The sequence below is a fragment of the Ursus arctos genome, unplaced genomic scaffold, assembly GCF_023065955.2.
Source record: "Ursus arctos isolate Adak ecotype North America unplaced genomic scaffold, UrsArc2.0 scaffold_5, whole genome shotgun sequence".
NCBI lineage: Eukaryota > Metazoa > Chordata > Mammalia > Carnivora > Ursidae > Ursus > Ursus arctos.
In genome coordinates, this window is record NW_026623067.1 from 72344274 (window position 1) to 72364895 (window position 20622).

Sequence of the window (20622 nt, forward strand, 5' to 3'; positions counted from 1 at the left end):
TGCAGGATTAATTTTCAGTTTGCCAAATGGAATTCGCAGTAGCTGTTAAACAACACGCCCCTCCCCCTTCATCACCACCACTCACTCCCGACAGCCCTTTTCCTGTGGTCAGTTACTCTACACCCCAGAGAGGATGAAGGTACCCCCTCAGAGGTGGATTGGCCATAAAGCTGATGAAGTGAAAGTTTTAGGGCCTCTCCCTTGCACGGGTCCCTTCCCTCCAAGATTCAGTACCTAATTTTGCTTTGGCAATTCTTATTTTTTCAAGAAGCCTCTGCAAGTTTTATAAACTTCAGGCCCACAAAATCTGGATGTGCCTCTGGATATGTATCTTCCATCTGAAATTGTGTGCTCATCCTTGTTGGATTGCTGGAAAACCAGCCTGGGGTCTGTTGTGAAGTACGCTGAGTTATTTATGACTGGCTTTCTTCCTTGCAGAGTTTCTGGTCTGGGGTGCCAAGCTACCACACTTTCCTGCGCAGTTCCAGAGAAACCTAGGCCATGGGTGTTTGTAGTCAGTCCCAGTTTGCTCTCTTGGCTCTCCCACTGAGCTTTGTCAGCACACAGTACTTGTTTGGCTCTAGGCACTTTAGAGGAACATGCAGGCCAAATTTTGAAAATTGGGTTCCTAGTTGTTCATGCAAAATACGCATGTCCTTTTGTACTCTGCACAGAGCCATAAATAGAATTTTGTACTTACACAGTGGGAACAAAGAACGCAATTGCCAGACTTGATATCTAATCTTTAAAAAATTTAATGAGCATAGTATAGGAGGTTTCCTAAATATTAGGGTATCTTGTCATAAGTAAAAATGAGCCTCTCGCCCTTTATCAAATTGTATGATTTCATTGAACAAAAATTAATTTTTATAAAGTTGAAATAAATTTTAATATATTCTCTCCTGTCCAGCTGTAAGGCATTAATGACAAAGGAATTATTCATCTGTATAAACTGTCTTTTTTTTTTAAGATTTTATTTATTTATTTGACAGAGAGAGAGGGAGAGCGAGCACAAGCAGGAGGAGTGACAGGCAGAGGGAGAGGGAGAAGCGGGTTCCCCACGGATCAGGGAGCCTGAAGTAGGGCTCGATCCCAGGACCCTGGGATCATGGCCTGAGCTGAAAGCAGACCTTTCACTGACTGAGCCACCCAGGTACCCCAAACTGTGTCTTATATTATTATTTCTCTGTGAAGTTATAATAATAACTCAGACAATTTTAAATTTTTATGAAGGGTCTATTTGGGAAGATACCAGCATAGTGCCCTTTTAAAGGCTTTTTGCTCCTCAAAAAAAGGAATGCTCAGGTTCCCTATTCTTCCTCCCCTCCCCCATTCCCTTTCTTTCCTTTCTCTTCCAGTGTTTTTCCTTTCCCTTCCCTTTCCAAAGATTCCCATCCTAAAGCCATTCTCACAGTTACAATCCACAGAAAGGTGTTAAAGTATGGAATGTGGGAACCCTGTTCATTGTAAGGGGGGCATCTGTGTGAGGGGTGGGGTACAGCCCCGCATAAGGTGTCAGAACCCATGTGTGCAAAGGAAGGGAGGACGGCCCCGGGAGACTGGTTACAATCAAATAGGGCAGTTGATCAAATAGGTAAATACATTAAGAATAATGAGAAATAGATTTCTTTTTTTTTTTTTTAAGATTTTATTTATTTATTCGACAGAGATAGAGACAGCCAGCGAGAGAGGGAACACAAGCAGGGGAGTGGGAGAGGAAGAAGCAGGCTCATAGCGGAGGAGCCTGATGTGGGGCTCGATCCCGCAACGCCAGGATCACGCCCTGAGCCGAAGGCAGACGCTTAACCGCTGTGCCACCCAGGCGTCCCGAGAAATTGATTTCTTAACAACAGAGAAGAGATTTACAAAAATAAAAGGAAGAAAATTAGAATGAACCCTGTGGTGCTGGATTGAAATTAGAAGTATTGGTGTGACCTAAGGATGTTCATTACATAGAAATCAATCCAGTGACCTAGATGTAAATGCATGTGTGCTCACATGTGTACCTTCATACATTCTCTAGCTCTACCTACTGAGAGGGCTTCGGGGCAGAAACACCCCAGTAATCATGAGCATACCTAGCACCCAGTCTTGGTTTCTAAATGCCATTCTCCCCAAAAAGAAGCCAGAACTGGATCAGGGAAAGCACAAGATGAGTTTGAAACATCTTATTGGGCCAGAAATCAAGGAAGTGCTTACAGAATGATGAGGACATAACAAAAGTCACAGGGGCTCTAATAAGTCAAACTTAGGATAATTTGGGGCATTCGCATGAAAATAATGGACAATAACCCATTAAATACATCGAGAATCTCTGACTCCATATTTTAAAAATAGATAAATGAGTAAATCAAACATCTGATAAGGGAAAGGGTATTTTTCCAGTTTTAAAGTAATCCCACACAAATAGTAACCACAAAGGAAACCAGACTAACTTCACAGTGGAAAACATCTGCAGTCACTACCTTAATGAAGTCACCTGAATGAGCAGCCTAAGTAGTGGGACAAATTGAATTTGTGTGCTACCTGACCGAATGCTGTAAAAGGAGCCCAGCCTCCCTTCTGTGATTTCTGCCAAACTTTATAATCTGAATCACAGGCAAACATCAGATGAACTCCAATTTAAGGACACTTTACAGGAAAAACTGGCTGGTAATCTTCAAAAGTTGTCAGTCTTGAAAGCCAAGCACACACAGATTCGGTGTTTGGGATTAAAGGAAACTGCAGAAGAACGTCAGCTGGACCTTTCTGCTACAGAGGAGCTAATGGAAACAATGGACCAATATTGATTGGGATCTGAGGATGGCAGGAATAGATCAGCTTTAATTTCCTGATTTGATGGTCCCATTGTGCTTATGTAGAATATCTTTGTAGAAAATATACATTAATGTATTCAGACAGGAGGGACGCTTGGGTGGCTCAGGCAGTTAAGCACCTGACTCTTGGTTTCCACCCCAGTCATGATCTCAGTGTCGTGAGATCGAGCCCCATATTGGGCTTCAGGCTCAGTGCAGAGTCTGCTTGAGTTTCTGTTTCTCTCCCTCTCCCTTTGCCGCTCCCTCCCTCTCTCAAATAAATAATTTTTTTTTTTTTTTAAGTATTCGGACAGGAAAAACCAAACAAAAAAGAAGTAAAGTATGGGGGCACCTGGCTGGCTCAATCAGAAAAGCGTGCAACTCTTGATCTGGGGGTTCCGAGTTCAAGCCCCATCTTGGGTATAGAGATTACTAAAAAAAGAAATAAAAATTTTTTAAAATGTTACTTTAAAAAATATATTAAAAAATATAGTATTCAGAGGGTGATGCAGGATTCAGTTGGCAACTTTTAAGTGGTTCAGTAAGAAAAAAAACCTTTGTTGCCATACTATACTGGCAGCTCTTCTGTAAGTTTGAGAATGTTTCAAAATAAAATTTTTTAATTGCTAAAGTTGGGTTATTTAATTGTTCTGATTTCCAGAATGCACGTAGATGCCATGCAGTAATTGGTAACGGTGGGCATATATGGACCTTGAGATCTGTTCTAAGTGTTGTGAGTGATGCAGTCCATCCTGATGTCTTTCAACAGCTTGGAATGTGCTTATTTGCGGCTGCTGTGATCTGATTCACTTTCCAAACCTTATATAGCTTGTTATTTCAATGTTAAAAATCCCCTTTTTAAGGTTATTATTCTGTAATACACATGTCAAAGACCAATGAAAAGGGTAATGAAGTCCTTGGCCCTGAAGGAATCTGTCCTGAAAACTACTGAAATAAATTGCATGAGAAAAAATGGAGAGAGTAAACTTAGCGTTGACAATAGGAAACCCATCACTTCATCTTTGCTCTAACGTTAGCTGTAAAGTTTGGTGTCTTTTCTGTTTAGAAAAAAAGAGATGAGTATATGCTTTTACATGATACATAAACTATATCATTTCTGTTTTAAAATGTCAGGTTAGGGGCACCGGGGTGGCTCAGTTGGTTAAGCGTCTGTGTCTGCCTTCAGCTCTGGTCATGATCCTGGGGTCCTGGCATTGAGCCCCGCATCAGGCTCTCTGCTCAGCAGGGAGCCTGCTTCTCCCTCTCCCTCTCTGCCTGCCACTCTGCCTGCTTGTGCTCCCTCTCTCTTTCTGTCAAGTAAATAAATAAAATCTTTAAAATAAATAAACAAACAAATAAGTAAGTAAATAAATAAATAAAATGTTGGGTTAGACTACACTAATTTCAGGAGCACGCCACTGCCTCCCATTTTCTGGTGGCAAGCTCTTCAAAGGAATTTACCTGGGATTGAAATGTGATTGCATCTATGTAGTTGTTCATGGCACTTCCTAAATAGTCCAGCAGGTGGTAGTCTAGGAGAGGAACAGTTCTCATTCTCCCCCACCCCCACCCCCCCCACCCCCAGCCTACCAGCAAAACAGAAAGAATGTAGACTCAGCAATGTGCCTTCTCTTCTCTGGCCTAAGAATGGGATTTCCAAGGTTGTTCCTTCAAAATGGGTACTTCGGCATACAGAGTATCATAAGAAAAGAGCCAATATGCATCTGTGTGTGTGACTATGCAGTATACCAAAGCTCAAAAAAAAAATTTTTTTTTTATTTGTAGAAATTCCACTGGTTTTATATCTCTTTGGCCTGATATCTGTGACATGGCTTTGGGGAGGCCTGCACATGGCTTACAGACACTTCTGGATGTTGGTCCTCTTTGTCATTTTCAACAGTCTACAGGTAAGCTTACAATTTAGTTATTAATGGCACACATGTATCCTAGTGAACACAGGGCATGGAGTTTCAATGTCAAGGAATCAAGTGTCAACTCATAGATGAATTCTTAAACACCACATCATGCAGAGTTGTCGAATAAAATGATGGGGGGCTTACTCTTTGGTAAGTGAAATATGGTTGGGCTTCTAACTTGCTGATTATACAGATAGGGAAGATATAAAATGTTTATCCTCTTTTATTTAGAGAAGTCTAACTAGGAAAACATATTTCTCTTTCAGCAGGATTGATGTTTATAAACTTTTCAGACAGTAGCCATGGAGGACCTATGCATGTATTTGGGCAGTGGCTGTATCTAGAAGTTAGGCCAATTGAGGAGTGAAGTAGACACCAGTGTTTAATAGTCCAGTCTTAAGTCTGGTGTTTAGTGAAATGAGAGTGTTTTGGCTCACTGAAAAATGATTGACAGCCTCTAAGTCTGGCAATGACCAGCTTAAATTAGTTTTGTGAGCGTGCTTGGATAGCATAACTAGAAATTATATAACTGTAGCAAAAATTAAAGCTGACTTTTTTAGTGCTTTTGTTAAAATGGAAAAAAGTTGCACCCTGAAATTAACAAATGGAACAAATGAACTCATTTTCCTTATTTTCCAAAGTGAAAAGGTCTGTCCTGGACCAAAATAATTTCCTGAATTTACCAAAGATATCTCTAAACAGTCCTTATTTTGACCACCATCTTGCAAGGAACATGTGTAGAAAAACCTATTAGGATGATAGCATACAACTAAAATAAGACTCAAAGCATATTTCGGTTTAATTTTAAGGAGACGATTTATTTAGTGACACCTTATTTTCCAGCACGGTGCCTAATCAAATCATAATATGGATTTCGGAAGGGCAAAAACACAAAGTAACTTGAAAGTGTGGCATCAGGTTGATACAAGTAGATGCACAGACATCTCTTTATAGCCACAGTGAGGATCAAGTGCCTACTGCTAGCACATTGTGTTAGTGCTACCAGTACCAGGATGAAGGTGACAGCACTGCTTCTCGAGAATGTGATGATTCAAGAGAGTAAACAGTCACTGGTGAGAGTACACTGTGGCAGGTGCCGTGCAAACAAAATGTTGTAAGAGCGGAGTGAAGGACCTGTTTACTCCTGCCTGTGCCGGCATTGGAGATGAGCCCCAGAGGTGAGCCACTCCTGTCAGAGGCCCTGTCCGATCACCTTTGAATCCCTAGGGCCTAGTGGAACTTGCAGCAAGGTCCACACTGACAGCCTGCAGATGTATTTTATTTGGTGGACACACAGCAGTACACAGAACAGTGTTTTAAATTGTTTAATATGTGCTGCAAACTTCTAAAATTGAGAAAATTCACATAAAAACTTGAATATTTGGCTTTTCTTTAATGGCAGGACTTGCTTGGCAGCAATTCTCCAGCCCTAAGTAGATGCTGCCCCCTTTAGATGGGGCATGTGACCTTATTACACGTGGTAGACTTTATTCATTCATTTCACCTGCCTATGAGTTTGTGACACCTTTAATGTTGATTAACTAAGTGAAGAGTGTATGGTTAGCGATGGGTATTTCAGGCAGAAAAACAGCATTGGCCTGGGCAGTGCAAAGAGAAAGTCATCCATCTTGCCGAGATTTAGCAAAGAGCTGGTGTGGGGGTGGGAAGAAGAAAAGCAAAAGCTTTGCAGTTAGGAAGGTAATGCAGGGAGCAGAAGCAGACAAGGGTGGGTTCCCTCCATGCCATGTTACCATGTTTGGGATGGGATGTTAAACTTCAGCTTTTAAGCAGTGGGAAGCCATCAGAGTTGGAGTTTTGGGGGTTTTTTGTTTTGTTTTTTATATTTTGTGAGTTTTTAAGTTTTTAAAATTTTGATTAGGAATGACATGTTCGTACTACTTTTTAGAGGGATAGCTGGAAACAGGAAGGTATTGAAATGTGGAACAGCTCCAGTTAGGTGGGCTACTATCCTATCCCAGCCTATAATGCTCTGACAGCATACCTGAGAGTAAAGAGTAGTGACAGGTTTGAGAATGTAAAGGTAACTATGAATGAAATTTGGCTTGCCGGTAAAATGTAGGAATGTAGAGTATGAAAGAACAACATCATTTAGAAATGGGCGCCTGGGTGGCTCAGTCGGTTTTGGCCCGGGTCAGGATCTCAGGGTCGTGGGATCGGGCTCTGTGGGAGCTCGGAGTCTGCTTGAGATTCTTTTCCCCTTGACACTCCCTCCCTCTCTATCCCACCCCTGCTCACGCACTCTCTCTCTACCCCCTCTTTCTCTCAAATAAGTAAATAAATAAATAAATAAAATCAGAAGGAAAGAAAAGAAACAAACAAACCAGCTCCTGGCTCAGGCAAATGACTGGGCAGCAACACCTTTAGTCAACATGATCACATCCAGCACAGGGTTCTAGGAAATATGTAGTAAGGTTGGTATGTTGGTAAGATGTGGGAGATATTAGTAAAGCTACCAATATTTTAGGGGTGCCTGGGTGGCTCAGTTGGTTAAGCATCTGCCTTCAGCTTGGGTCATGATCCCAGAATCCTGGAATCAGAGTCCCTTATCAGGCTCCCTGCTCAGCGGGGAGCCTGCTTCCCCCTCTCCCTCTGCCTGCCACTACCCCTGCTTGTGCTTTCCCTCTCTGTCAAATAAATAAAATCTTAAAAAAAAAAGAAAAGATATTTTTTTTAAAAAAGGCTACCGATATTTTAGTAGGTAGGTACTGGCAGAGGGCTAGTGAAAGAGATTATTAATGAAAGGGTACCAGGTTAGGACAGTTTAGAGTTGCTGGTAGAAAAGAAAGCTTCAAACGGAAACAACTGCTAACTGTGTCAAGTGTAGCAAAGATAAATAGGATGAGAACTGAGGGCGGTGTGGTCTAGTGCAGTGCTCCCCGTCTGTGGTTTGCATCAGAATCACGTGGACGGCTGGCTGAAACATAGACTTTCTGACACAGTGGATCTGGGCAGACCCGAGAGTTTGCTTTTCTAACAAGTTCCCAGAGGATGCTGATTCAGCCAGTCTCGGGACCACAGTTTGAGAACTGCTGGTCTAGTAGTAGAGGGTGATCCTGACTCCACCAACCGATCTTATCTGGTTGACTTCAGCTGAGTAATGGATACAAATTCTTTTCTGCTTTCTACTTTCTTCATCTGCGGAATGGGAATAAATACTATTTAAGATTATGGTGTGATTTAATTAAGTGGCATAACAAATATAAAGCAATTGTACAGTACTTTACACATAAGGAATACTTTTATTCATGAAGTTTAATGGAGAATAGAGAGAAAGGAATATCTTAGGAAGGACTTTTGACTGGTTGGTTCAAAGGAGATTTTTGTTTTGTTTTCTTTACTTGTGAAAAGAACCAACAAAGAAGGAGAAATTGACAAGTGGAGGAGAGACTTTTCTGTGGCCAGATCACAGACAGGGCAGGAAAAACAGAAGTGATAGAGGGTGGAGGAGAGATGTTTCGCTCTCTGAGGCTAGGGAAGAAGGGAAGAAAAAGTAAACATGGAAAAACCATTTTAAAGCTAGAAGTGTGGAAAGTTGGAATTTGTATCTAATGCCCTCTCTTTTCTCTAAAAGTCAGGAAGCAAGGACATTTGCTGAGAAAAATGGGTTGAAAACTTGAGCTAAAAATAGTAAAAAGTATGGAGCAGTTTCTAGGCAGAAAGTAAGTAGCAAACTTGGTGGGTTGGAAGATGGTCAAGAAACGGACTGCTTAGAGAGGAATCACGTGGGATTCAGTGGAGGTCAGACACCTGAAATCAGTGACTGAACCACTCAGCAGCAATTAAAGATACGTAAACCTTAAGGTTAAAATGGTAGCCACTGTAACCTATCCAACCACGTACACAGAAAAAGTCTGTTAGCTCTTATGGAGGTTTATTAGTAAAAGAGAATTGTTGCAGGACGCCTGGGTGGCTCAGTCAGTTAAGTGTCTCCCTTCTGTGCAGGTCATGATCCCAGGGTTCTGGAATCGAGTTCTGCGTTGGGCTCTCCTTCTCCCTCTGCCTGCTGCTCCCCCTGCTTGTGCTCTCTCTCTCTGACAAATAAAATCTTAAAAAAAAAGGGCATTAAATGGTATTTCGTGGGGAGATATAAAAGAAATTATGGTCTATTTCTTAGAGGAACTTAAAGCTAAGTATAAAAACTAAAAACAGGTCAAACCCACATGTAATGAGCTTCATTCCATCTCTGTGGCACTATTGAAGCAATGAGTTTCTGTATCACTCTGGCTCATTAGTACATTCCTGGTATCAGTGCTCAATGAATCATTCCTAAAAGGAAAAAAACACCTAAAAATCTGATTTCACTAGCATTTGGTTTATAAACCGCCTCGTGTCTTCACCTTAGTTTCAGGTGTCCAACATTGTGATTCAGCATCTCTATACGTTATGCTATGCTCACAAATGTAGCTACTGTCACTATACAACATGACTAAAGTATCATTGACTGTGTTCTCTATGCTGCGCCTTTCATTGCTGTGACTTACTCATTCTGTAACTGGAAGCCTGTATCTCCCACTCCCTTTAACCCATTTTGCCCATCCTCCCACTGCCCTCCCCTCTGGCAGCCATCAGTTTGTTCTCTATATTCATAGGTCTGATTCTCCTTTTTGTTTGTTTATTCGTTTGTTTCTTTAGATTCCACATTTAAGTCGAATCATATGGCATTTATCTTTCATAGTCTGCCTTATTTCACTTTGCATAGTACTGTCTAGGTCTATCCATGTTGTCACAGATGGCATAATTTCATCCTTTTTTAAGGCAGCATAGTATCTCATTGTTTTATCCATTTGTCCATCAATGGGCACGTAGGTCTTCCATGCCATGACTATTGTATGTAATGCTGCAATAAACATAGGGGTGCATTTAGCTTTCAAATTAGTGTTTTTGTTTTCTTTGGGTAAATACCCGAAGTGGATTTGTTGGGTCATATGTTATTTCTATTTTTAATTTTTTGAGGAACCTCCTTAGTGTTTTCCACAGTGTTTGTACCAATTTACATTCCCACCAACAGCATATGACGGTTCCTTTTTCTACACATCTTCTCCAACAGTTGTTATTTCTTTCCTTTTTGATTGCAGCCATTCTGACAGGTATAAGGTGATATTTTACTGCGGTTTTGATTTGCATTTTCCTGATGATTAGTGATGTTACATATCTTCTCATGTGTCTATTGGTCATCTGTATGTCTTCTTTGAAGAAATATCTAGTCAAGTCCTCTGCCCATTTTTTTGTATTAAGTTCAATAAGCCAACATACAGTACATCATTAGTTTTTGATGTAGTGTTCAGTGATTCATTTGTTGTGTATAACACCCCATGCTCATCGCATCACGTGCCCTCCTTAATACCCATCACCCGGTTACCCCATCCCTCCACCCCTTATTCAATATATCATTTGCAAATATCTTCTCCCATTCAGTAGATTGTTTTTTTTTTTAATTTTGTTGATAGTTTCTTTCACTATGCAAAAGCTTTATGTGTGTGTGTGTGTGTGTGTGTGTGTGTGTGTGTGTGTGTGTATAGTCCTAGTAGTTTATTTTTACTTCAAAAAAGGGTATCCTAATCACTTGAAATATTATCAGGAATTTCTTATCACTCTCTGAAGATTCAAAGTGGAGCTTCTAATATATTTGAGCATTTTAAAAAATGTATATGTAGTACTTTATAACACTTGATGGATACAAATGCAAAGTGAGGTTAGAAAAATTATCATTCTAAATATGTCTGCTATTATTTTTATTGCTTAATACTCTTATTGACCATGGTGGCCACCACCAGTGCAAGACTCACCTCCTACCAACTGTCTGGCTCTAGCACTGAAGGAGCTTATTCCCCAATAAGAAAATCCTATGTAGGACTTTAATTACCCTCACCTCGGATCACAGACAATGCAGAAACCAGTCACATGGTGACAGGTACTCTGGCCAGGCCTGGGTCATGAGCAGACTCCATTGGTAGAAGGAGTTGAATTGGTCCAATTGATCTTACAAAAACCACATAGAGTGGAATTCCCAGCAGAGGAAAGGATGCTTTTATCAATAAAAGAGGTGCAGTAGTGGTATGTAGGCAAATGTAATCGATGTCTGTTGTATATATTTTCTAAATTTTCTTGTTCTTTCACGTAAGTTTGGGCAAGGCCAAAGACAGCTCTTGTCAAACCACTGGGATACTTCATCTGTATAGCCTCAGTTTATTATGCATATCCTTGGTTTCTATTATCTAACCAATGTCTCTGTATACTCCACAAGAAATTCATAAGGGATCACGTTTAGTATGTTTAATATTTTTCTAATTCCCTGATCCATTAATCCAAGAACCTTATTTTTTTTTAAGTGAATTGAGTTTGTTATTTCTAAGATTTGTGCAAATGTTTATACATCACAGCTTTCTTCGACTGTTTAGTCCAAGGTATATCCAAAGTGTGTAACGATAATGGGAGTAATCACCAGGCTTGATACTCAGCTGGTAGGCACTGCTCCAACTCTATCACTTGTTAAAGTGTTGAAATAGCTAGTGTTTTAACTCTGTGCATGTGTCCGGCTTCTAGCCACTTAAGCTAGGAGCATCCCCAGACTTCCAGCAGCTGAAAAACTAATGCTTGGCCAGACAGGCAGCCTCCAGGAACCTAACTCCAGCTCTAGACCTGCAGCCATTTTGATTGGTCAGTGTCTGTGCCACACTCATTAAACATTTTGCATATCAAGCCTAGCCTAATTACATTCTAAAGTATTTTCTATTTTTAACCTGAACAAGTCAGATTCAGACTTAAATACAGCATTTATTGCAGATTTTCTTCTAGGGCTTTCTCACTAACAATTTTTTCACATGTGTAGGGAATCCCATGTAGGATAATAAGGGTAGCCAGCAATATCAGGCATGAGCTTCTTAAAGATGCTGGAAAACAAGTTTTTGGAGAAGATTCATATACATAGAAGAGCCTTTCCAAAAACTGAAATGCATTCTTGGAATGCATAAGCTGGCAAGGGAGCAGAACTTTACATAGTATTGGGATATGACACTTCTCAGTATGTGAGTTATGAGACCACATTGTTCGGAGTCCTGTTTGACTGTCTCTCTGTAACTGGCTTTTACATGTTCGTTTATACAAGCATCTGGTCTCGAGATGTTCCCGAGATGTTCCCTGGCAGTTTTTGAACCACTCGCTATTTCAGAGAAGGGAGTCACAACATGGAATCTGTAGCTAAAAATATATAGCTGTGTTCAAATTTAAGATCAGCTGGTTAAAATCATTTTTATTCCTAGCCCCATGTCTTCAAACAGCCAAGTGGCTGGGAAATAAGTAACTCAAAGGTGGAAACAGTTTCTTCTACATTTTTATTGCTTTTTGGTGACCACTAGAGTGCTTTGAACACAAAACACATCTTTTAATACAGAAAAATAGTATTTCTTTTCTTTCCCCTTTCTTTCCCTCCCTCTTTCCTTCTTTCTTCCTTCTTTTCTTTCTTCCTTCCTTGCTTTCCATGTATCTCATTTTATATGTTGAATTTTAGTTTTAAAATTAAAGCCTTTTTTAAAAAAGATTTGATTTATTTAGCTGAGAGAGAGAGCACGAGTGGAGGGAGGGGCAGAGAGAGAGCAAGAGGGACATGGCAGATTCCATGCTGAGCGTAGAACCCAATGCAGAGCTCCATGTGGGCTCGATCCCAAGACCCTAAGACCATGCCCTGAGCCCAAGTCAGACGCTTAATGGACTGAGCCACCCAGGCGCCCCAAAACTAAAGCTTTCTTTAATGCAGAAATTTTCCCAAATGAAAATAGTCCTTGAGTTATCATAAGAAATGGAATATGTTTCTTTGCTCACAAAACATACAAAGTTCATTGCAACTGGAATAGAAAATTAATGATCCTTTAATTTTCTTCTGTGAGAATTCCTATTTAGCATCCAGAGGGGTTCAGTGCAGGTGTCTGCTTAGATACAGTACATATTTAGTCTTGGCTGCTTCCTTTTGAGGATAAACAGCTCTTGGGAAATACACATTGTTAAATAATCAGTTACAGAGGACTAATTGTTTCAAGGCACTCCCTTTGCAATTGCTTCCCAACAGCCAACAGTAATAAGAAATGTCACTTTGTTTCCATGGAGTTCCACATGAACTATTCATGAAGAGTGGAAAAGCAATCTTCCCAGAAAACCCTGGAATAAACATGTTGAAGCCAGGGGAGGTTGGGACTCTCATTGATTTGTCCCAGAGCCATGTCAAGTTCAGTGAGAAAAAAAAAAAATGGCTACACTCATTTTGTAGCGTGCGATGCAGACACTAATGAATGTCTGGTGTGCTCTTCAAAACATCCCAGAACATTTCTATAACTTTACAAATAAATATACAGAAGCTAAGACAAGGAGGTGTATTTAAATTGTCTTGATTAGGTCATGCCACTGTCTAATGTTCAGTAACATCTGGGCTTGTGAAACAGCTTCGTGTTTTCCTATAGTAAACTTCTTGACTCTATTTGACAATGAGTGACAGTGTCTAACATTGCCTCCTCATTACCCTGTTGATTGGCCAGGCAGTTTGGACACACTGCAGGATTTTTACTTTTGTTTGTACTAGATTCTGTAAATACAAGTGTCAGGGTCTGATCCGCCAGTGGATGTCTCCCATGAATACAGCTTTGGTAAGGCAGGGATTGGATAGCCTAACTTTTGACACCTGGCTTTATCCTTGCAAAGCAACAGGTGCCTCCATTTCTCCTGCCCTAATGCTTCCATTTCAGAGTTTCTCTGTGCCCTCCATGACCACATTTTTTGCATTTCAAACATGTAGCATGCCTTCCTGGACTCTGGACCCCCTTACCTTACCAGTGAAAAGATCAAGCACACTCTGGTCCTTGAAATAGCAGTTGTACAAGAATTAGAGTAAACAAACCATATACCTCCTTTTGTTAAAACACTTCTGGGAGAACAAAGCAAACAGTTAACATTTGGACCCATTTTTCACCTTGTCTTTCGGATTCTTCTTCTTTTTTTTTTTTTTTTAAGATTTTATTTATTTATTTGACACAGAGGGAGCACCAGCAGGAGGAGCAACAGGCAGAGAGAGAGGGAGAAGCAGCCTCCCCACAGAGCAGGAGCCCAATGCGAGCTCCATCCCAGACCCTGAGATCATGACCTGAGCCAAAGGCAAACGCTTAACTGGCTGAGCCAGCCAGACGCCCCGGATTCTTTGGCTTAGTGTTAATTCCAGGGTCTAAAATTTTAGTCTTATCTCTTATATTACTCAAATATTGGGGTGGGAACAATACTTCTTTTTGTAAATACATTTTGTATGTATATTTTATGGTAAAATTCAATGTTGAGCTTCCAGAGGCGGTGGAATAAGCATGCAGTTAAATGTCACAAAACCTCTATTCTGCCAAATGACTTGATACTTCTGAGTTTTAGTTACCTACTTTCCAAAGGAAAGCAAAATCCAAAAATGCCCTATTGTCCTAAGGATTATGTAAAAGTGAATGTATAAAGATGTAATTTGTGGGGGACCCAGGTGGCTCAGTCAGTTAAGTGTATAACTCTTGACTTCAGCTCAGGTCAAGATCTCTCAGGGTCCTGAGATCCAGGCCCTGAGATGCAGCCCTGCGTGAAGCCTGCTTGAGATTCTCTTTCTCTCGCTCGCTCTCTTCCTCTGACCCTCCCTGCTTGTGCTCTCGCTCTCTCTCAAAAAGAAAAAAAAATGTATATAAAATTTGTAAACTACATAATGTTTTATAAATACAAAATACTATAAAAGAATAAATGGACGAAAAGAAATGGTTATCCTGTCTTTATATAGACAAATGAGAGGCCGAAGAGAGGAGATTTGTAAGTTTAGCCTTTACATCCTCTCTCTCTCTTTTTTTTTAAGATTTTATTTATTTATTTGACAGAGAGAGGGGCAGTGAGAGAGGGAACACAAGCAGGGGGAGTGGGAGAGGAAGAAGCAGGCTCATAGCTGATCAGGGAGCCCGATGAGGGGATTCCAGAACACCGGGATCACGCCCTGAGCCAAAGGCAGACGCTTAACCGCTGTGCCACCCAGGCGCCCCTTTACATCCTCTCTTAAGCCACTGATTGTCCCCGTGAATGGTCTCATCCACTCGCTGCTAGTATTGCCTTCATGCGGGTGCCATGGCTCCCCCCCGTGTCTACCGTCACAACGTGTATGTTACAGCATGGATCTGCTGTTGTCACTCATCTGCTTTTACGTGTGTAGCAAATGCCTTCAGGTTTAAGCAGGTAACTTTGTGGGTGATGTAGGCTTACTGTGAGACACTAAGGGTTTGGTGGGGACGGTAAAACCGGAGAGTGCAGACCCTCCTAAAAGCATGCAAATGAAAAAAAGCAAATGTGTGAGCCAAACAAAAGCTTTTCCAGGGGAAATTCCCCCAGGTACAGTAGGACCTGGCTTTCAGGCTTTGTGATAGTCAGTCTGTTTATGGTTTGCCCCCTCTCTTGAGGCAAAAGCAGAAGTTTGTTTGGGGGACCCAAGTGACTCAACTGAAAATCTCCCAAGTTAACTGGAACTCCTCGTCTGTGTCTGAGTCTTTGCACTGTTTCTTTATCCTCCGCCCCTGTGACACTCCTGCATTCTCTGCTCAGCTTTTCAGACTCCAGGACAGTGTATTCCAGTAGCTTTGTATCCTTTCATCCCACACTTAGGCAGCTTTGGAAGTGGCAGATGCCTTTATAGTTCTCTTTTGCTTCGGAGTCTTGGCCCTTCAAGTCCTGGTTGCCTTAGTAGATTTGAGCCATATTTTTTTGTGTGTCCCTATCCTGATTGCTACAACTCCCGGGCTGCAACTTTCTGCTCTGCCTCGAAGCATCTCCCTTTGAATTGGAAAATCCCCTAAAGGGGGGAAAAAAAAGGTAGTAAATATAGGGCTCCCTGCTGGATGGATTTTGCTTCTATACAGGTTCTTGGTCCCTCAAGTACTGCTGTTTGGATGGCTTTCATCTGCTATTTGCTTACTGCTTGTGTTTTCTTATTGACTATGTGTGTCTCCTGCCTGTAGAATTGCACTCAGTGAGGGTTAATCTGATATAAATTCCATCAGAGCCAGGAGCAAAAGTCTCAGTAAATTTATTTCAACAAATATCTAATAAATGTTTAACACAATCTGAATGCATGTTGATAAATGAAGCTATTTAGAGCTTCCACAAGTCATCAGGTGTGGAGTGGATAACCTCTGAAGACATGCGTGCCGTTCCGGGGCTCCTGAGAACACTGATGAGTAAGGCTGCACCTGCAACTTTTTTTTTTAAGTTTGCTCTTTTTTTTTTTTTTTTTTTTAAGTAATCTCTGTATCCAATGTGGAGCTAGTTTTCAGGACGCTGAGCTCAAGAGTTGCATGCTCTTCCAACTGAGCCCTGTGCCTGGAACTTCTTAAGTCAACTGCAAAAGTGCACCTTATGTATATCACACACACACACACACACACACACACACACACCCCAAGTAAGATCTTCATACCTATTTCACAAAACTGAAATAAACTAATGAGGAAAACAGATAATCCACACCAAAGAGCAAGTAAAGGTTGCATGTTCCAAAAGGTTACTGCTCGAGGAAATAGGTCTACCTTCTCAAAATGTGGATTTAAGAAAGGCCAACTAGAATCCTAATGAAAAAGTTTTAAATAGCGTGAATTCAAATATAAACTGACATTTTTAAAAAGATCTTTTTAGAGAGATGGATCCAGGAAGTTCTCTCTTTATCCTTCAGAATAAATCAATTCTGTGTCACTGTTTTCCTCTGCACATGTTTTAAATAGCATTCTCTTCAGCTTGAGAAATTACATGAAATAGTTTAAAATACTTTGGAATATGAATTTTTAGTTTTGTGATTTTAGGCAAGTTCTTTAATTTCTCTGAAATGGGGATACTACAACTTACTTTATAAGGCATCTGTGGAAACCAACCAAAAATATTTTAAGTTTCTGGCACGTAATAGGTGTTTAATGACATTAGCTGTTTTTATCCTGTCCCTAATGTGACACCATAATTGTATATGCATTTAGTTGAAGATTATTTTCCCACAAACAGAAACCCCGAGCTCTAGGTCTTCATAGCCTTATTGTTTGAGCCAGTATCGTAACACTGGAAATCTTGTCTTCATTCATTGAAGAGCATTCATGTATCTAAAATGTATTCATGTGTGTATATATTAAACCACACATCGCCATGCCTCTATGCTCAATAAATATTATAATAAAAATCACAATAATAACAACTGGTATTTATTAAGTGCTTCTTATATGGAATTGTACTTATATCATTGAATTTTTACAACAATCCTGCAAAGTAGGACTATTATTCTTGCCATTTTACATATTGAGAAATGGAGGCTTAGAGAAATTAAGTGATTTAGGCGAGATCACAGACCCAGTAACTCATGAGCTGGGATTCTGTATATTATGATCAGTTCCCCTACTGGGATTTGCAATGCTGGAAGACCATAGAACCTCTTGTTGTTTACTTATTCCAGAGTACCTTAGCTGAAGGCTGTCTTATAGTACCTATTCAGTGAATGCTTATTGAATTAAAAATTTTGCTAAATTAAAATGCGTCAAAAACCAAAATAAATTAAAATGCATAAATAAGTGTAATTAACATGAATTCTTATTTGGTTATCTTTCACTTATAAAAATTAAGGCATTTCAGTAAATGTTCATCTACTTTAGCATTGAGGGCCATTATAAAGTTGCACTCTCCCAGAAAACGGTCCCTCTTTGGCTTAGTTGAAGATGTTTATTGAGGGAGTGGAGGACGGCAGCATCACCCAGCAGGCTCCAGATGAGACCAAGGATTCCACAGTGAATATTCTCCCCACAGGTTCTTATAGCCTTCATTTCCTTAGTGCTCTAATTAGGCCAGTTTTAATAGAAGTGACTTTGAGCATCAAGTCAAGTTGGCAAGTTAAGTTCCTGTTACTTACTGAGGACATTTGTAAGCACTGAGACAACAGAAATGGAAACAACAACAAAACTTGACTCCTACCCCCAAAGGCAGGAAAAGCTCTAACAAAAGGTGGAGTTGGTGTTGTGTCTGTGGCTCCCTTCTATCCATCTCCTTGCCTTCTCTTCCTGTCGCTCACTGTCGCCTCCACTCCATAAAGCCCAGGCTTTGAACTGCTGCTGCAGCTGACCTGCCTTCCGGCTTGATCAGTTGCCTAGCCTGCCTTTCTGAATATTGTATAGACTCTTTGGACAGAAGAAAACTTATGTAGGAGACACACTTAGAGACCAAGACAGGGCTGGAAGAAATTAAGCCCTGGATGGCATGGGCCATGCTGTAAGCGTCTAGGAGGATGCCCGTTCCAGGAGACCCAGAAGCCATAAGCATTGAGCTGAACAGGCCAGTCAGAGGGAGTTACCCAAACCTCTGGTACTACTCTGACCCATGAACTGCACTCTTCTCTGAAGTCTGTAACACACATTGCCTTTCAGGGAATATCAACTGAGTGTAAACACGGCAATAAACGCACAGTACACTTGACATTTTTCTAGGAAAACACTCGAAGTCTCTAGCTTTATTTTTCTCCACTTAACCGATTGTTCCTGTGTGAAAACAAAAACATAGCAAACTTAGCACTAACTGGGGCTAGATAGGCCATCTGAAATGATGGAATTGCAAAAAAAGAGAACAGGAACTTTGGGTTCATTGGCTACGTGCAGTCCCGGAATTGTCCCAAATATGCCGGCGTCTCCTCAAATGAAGTAAAGACATCGGTGCTTGAGAAATCATTGTCTCCCTTTTGCTTCTCTGCTTTCTGTCCTTTTCAAGTGTATATGCAGCCTCTTGTTGGTTGATGTGATTACAGCATTTCGTACTGAAGAGTTCTTATTTTATCATTGAATATCCACCTCCATCTTCAGCACTAGCAAGAGTTAGAGAATCTTCAGTGGAATAGTGCAGAAAAAAAGCTTGCTAGAACCGTATAAAATCTGATTACTCCAGCTGTGTTAGTGACCTGGTCATTAGCTAAAAGGAAGTTTTTCAAAGGAATTTTTTTCTTTTTTAAATGAAGACTCATAAGCAGATTAAAATTAAATATACCTATGATTTTTCATCAAAAAGTCCTCAAATACTTTTCCTCTTCAAAGCCTGGGAGAATAACAGTTCAAGGGGTAACCAGAGCTATTACAAAGAGTTGGAGGGACTGTAGTCTTACTAAATAAATTTTATAAGAGTTGTAAATGTTACAGAATTACAGATGATGTGTTCTTAAGTTATCTACTTTCATGAAGAATCGCTGTAAAAATAAAAGGGAGGTTGTACAGGGATATCTCCCTTTTCAGCACTCATCCCAAGTATGAAAATTTAGTCCAGCATTTCTGAGCCCAGGAGGAATCTGCTCCTTTGTTAGTCTATTGTAACAGTTACTACATTAGTAATAAGTTAATTCATAATAAACTATGTAATCTTAACAATAATACACTTACATTTCTCAGCATCTTTTAGAAATGTTTATGCTTGAAACAAATTTAAGTAGTCATTTAAGTTTTTCAGTATCGTACTGTGTTCCTGTGAGATACTTTTGAGAATTATGTTTTATTTCCAAATACATACTGAGCTAAGATAAAGTGCTTGGATGTCTGTCGTAAGTGCCAATACGATTTTGTGTGTATGCAGTCTTCCGTAATATGCTACAAGTCAATGAACATTGACAAGTTCCTGTGAACTACAATAGTTGACTGTGGATTCTCTACTAGAACCCCTTCTCCATTCTCTTCTTTACCCATGAGCTCCACTTCAAAAATACATTATCAAATGAATAAATAATGAGAAAAATTTTAGAAGAGCATAATGTAGGTGTGATCTGTAAGTACAGAGATATCTTGAAGAATGGGTGCCTCCTTGCTGCAAATTTTCTGGACTTGCTGTATTTATCACCAAATTTTTATGTGTTTTACAAGATGTGCTTATAAAATCCTCATTTTATCTTTTTTTCCAGTGCTTCAATATGTTGTTATTTATATATAAATGATAAAAGCCACAGTGTTTTGCAACTGGTAGGTTTCTCTTAGTACACTATAATTTAGTACTTTATTTTTTGGACAGAGTCCACACTGTTTTTTTTTTTTTTTTAATGCCTCTAAACCATGTAAATCAAATGTTTTATTAGGAAAAGTAGAGTCAGAGAAACAGAAAGGTCATCTCTACCAAACAAAACCACATTTCTCTAGTCTTTGATATTTAACTTCATCTGTGCTCTTCTCTTCCGGCACGGAGCACACATTTTTAATGCAAAAATGAATAGAAAACAAATATAAAATGTAGTTGAAATCTAGCTCTGTTTGAATCACCAAATGGGTTCATTAATCAGTGTGAATTAGCAAAATCATGTATATATATCCCTTATCTTACACTGTTGCTATCTTCTCTCTCCCTTTGCAGACCTGGGAGAAAGAGGCTCATTCTGTCACTCCATACTTACTACTACGCTCATCCCTCTGAATTTTCCAAGAATCTTCCCTAGCTGCTACTACTACCTCTCCCATCCATAGGATTCATTCCAACTCTGTTCTTCCTTTTACACATATCTTCTTCTGAAGACCTAGGGAAAGGGTCTCTCATTCTCTACATCCAGAATTCTGAGAGATCCTGCACTTCTCTCTACTGGTACCCAATTATACTCCTTATAATTCCCTTCTTCCATTTACAACAGTCACCAGCCCCTGCCGAACCTTCTTTGTTTCCTGCTCTTCTGTGACACGTATCACCTTTTTTGCCCCTCTCACTACAACGACTTGGGTAATTCGTGGGCACTGAAAGTATGTTTATCATATTACCACATTCTCACTGGACTTAGCAACCTTGAATCAACGACTTCATCTTATCGGAGAAGGAGGCTAGGGTGGAGCAGTTGATTGGCCGAGTGACTAATTTTTCTGCTTTCC

At 40.2% G+C, this 20622-nt stretch overlaps 1 protein-coding gene across 1 annotated transcript in view; it reads left to right on the plus strand.

Annotated features, from left to right (window-relative positions):
• Nucleotides 1–20622, plus strand: part of ADGRV1 (adhesion G protein-coupled receptor V1) — a 508055-nt gene that overhangs the window by 442101 nt on the left and 45332 nt on the right. Inside the window, exon 87 of the mRNA XM_026498632.4 lies at nucleotides 4581–4702. Coding sequence (XP_026354417.4) covers nucleotides 4581–4702 — 122 coding nt within the window. The remainder of the gene's footprint in view (nucleotides 1–4580; nucleotides 4703–20622) is intronic.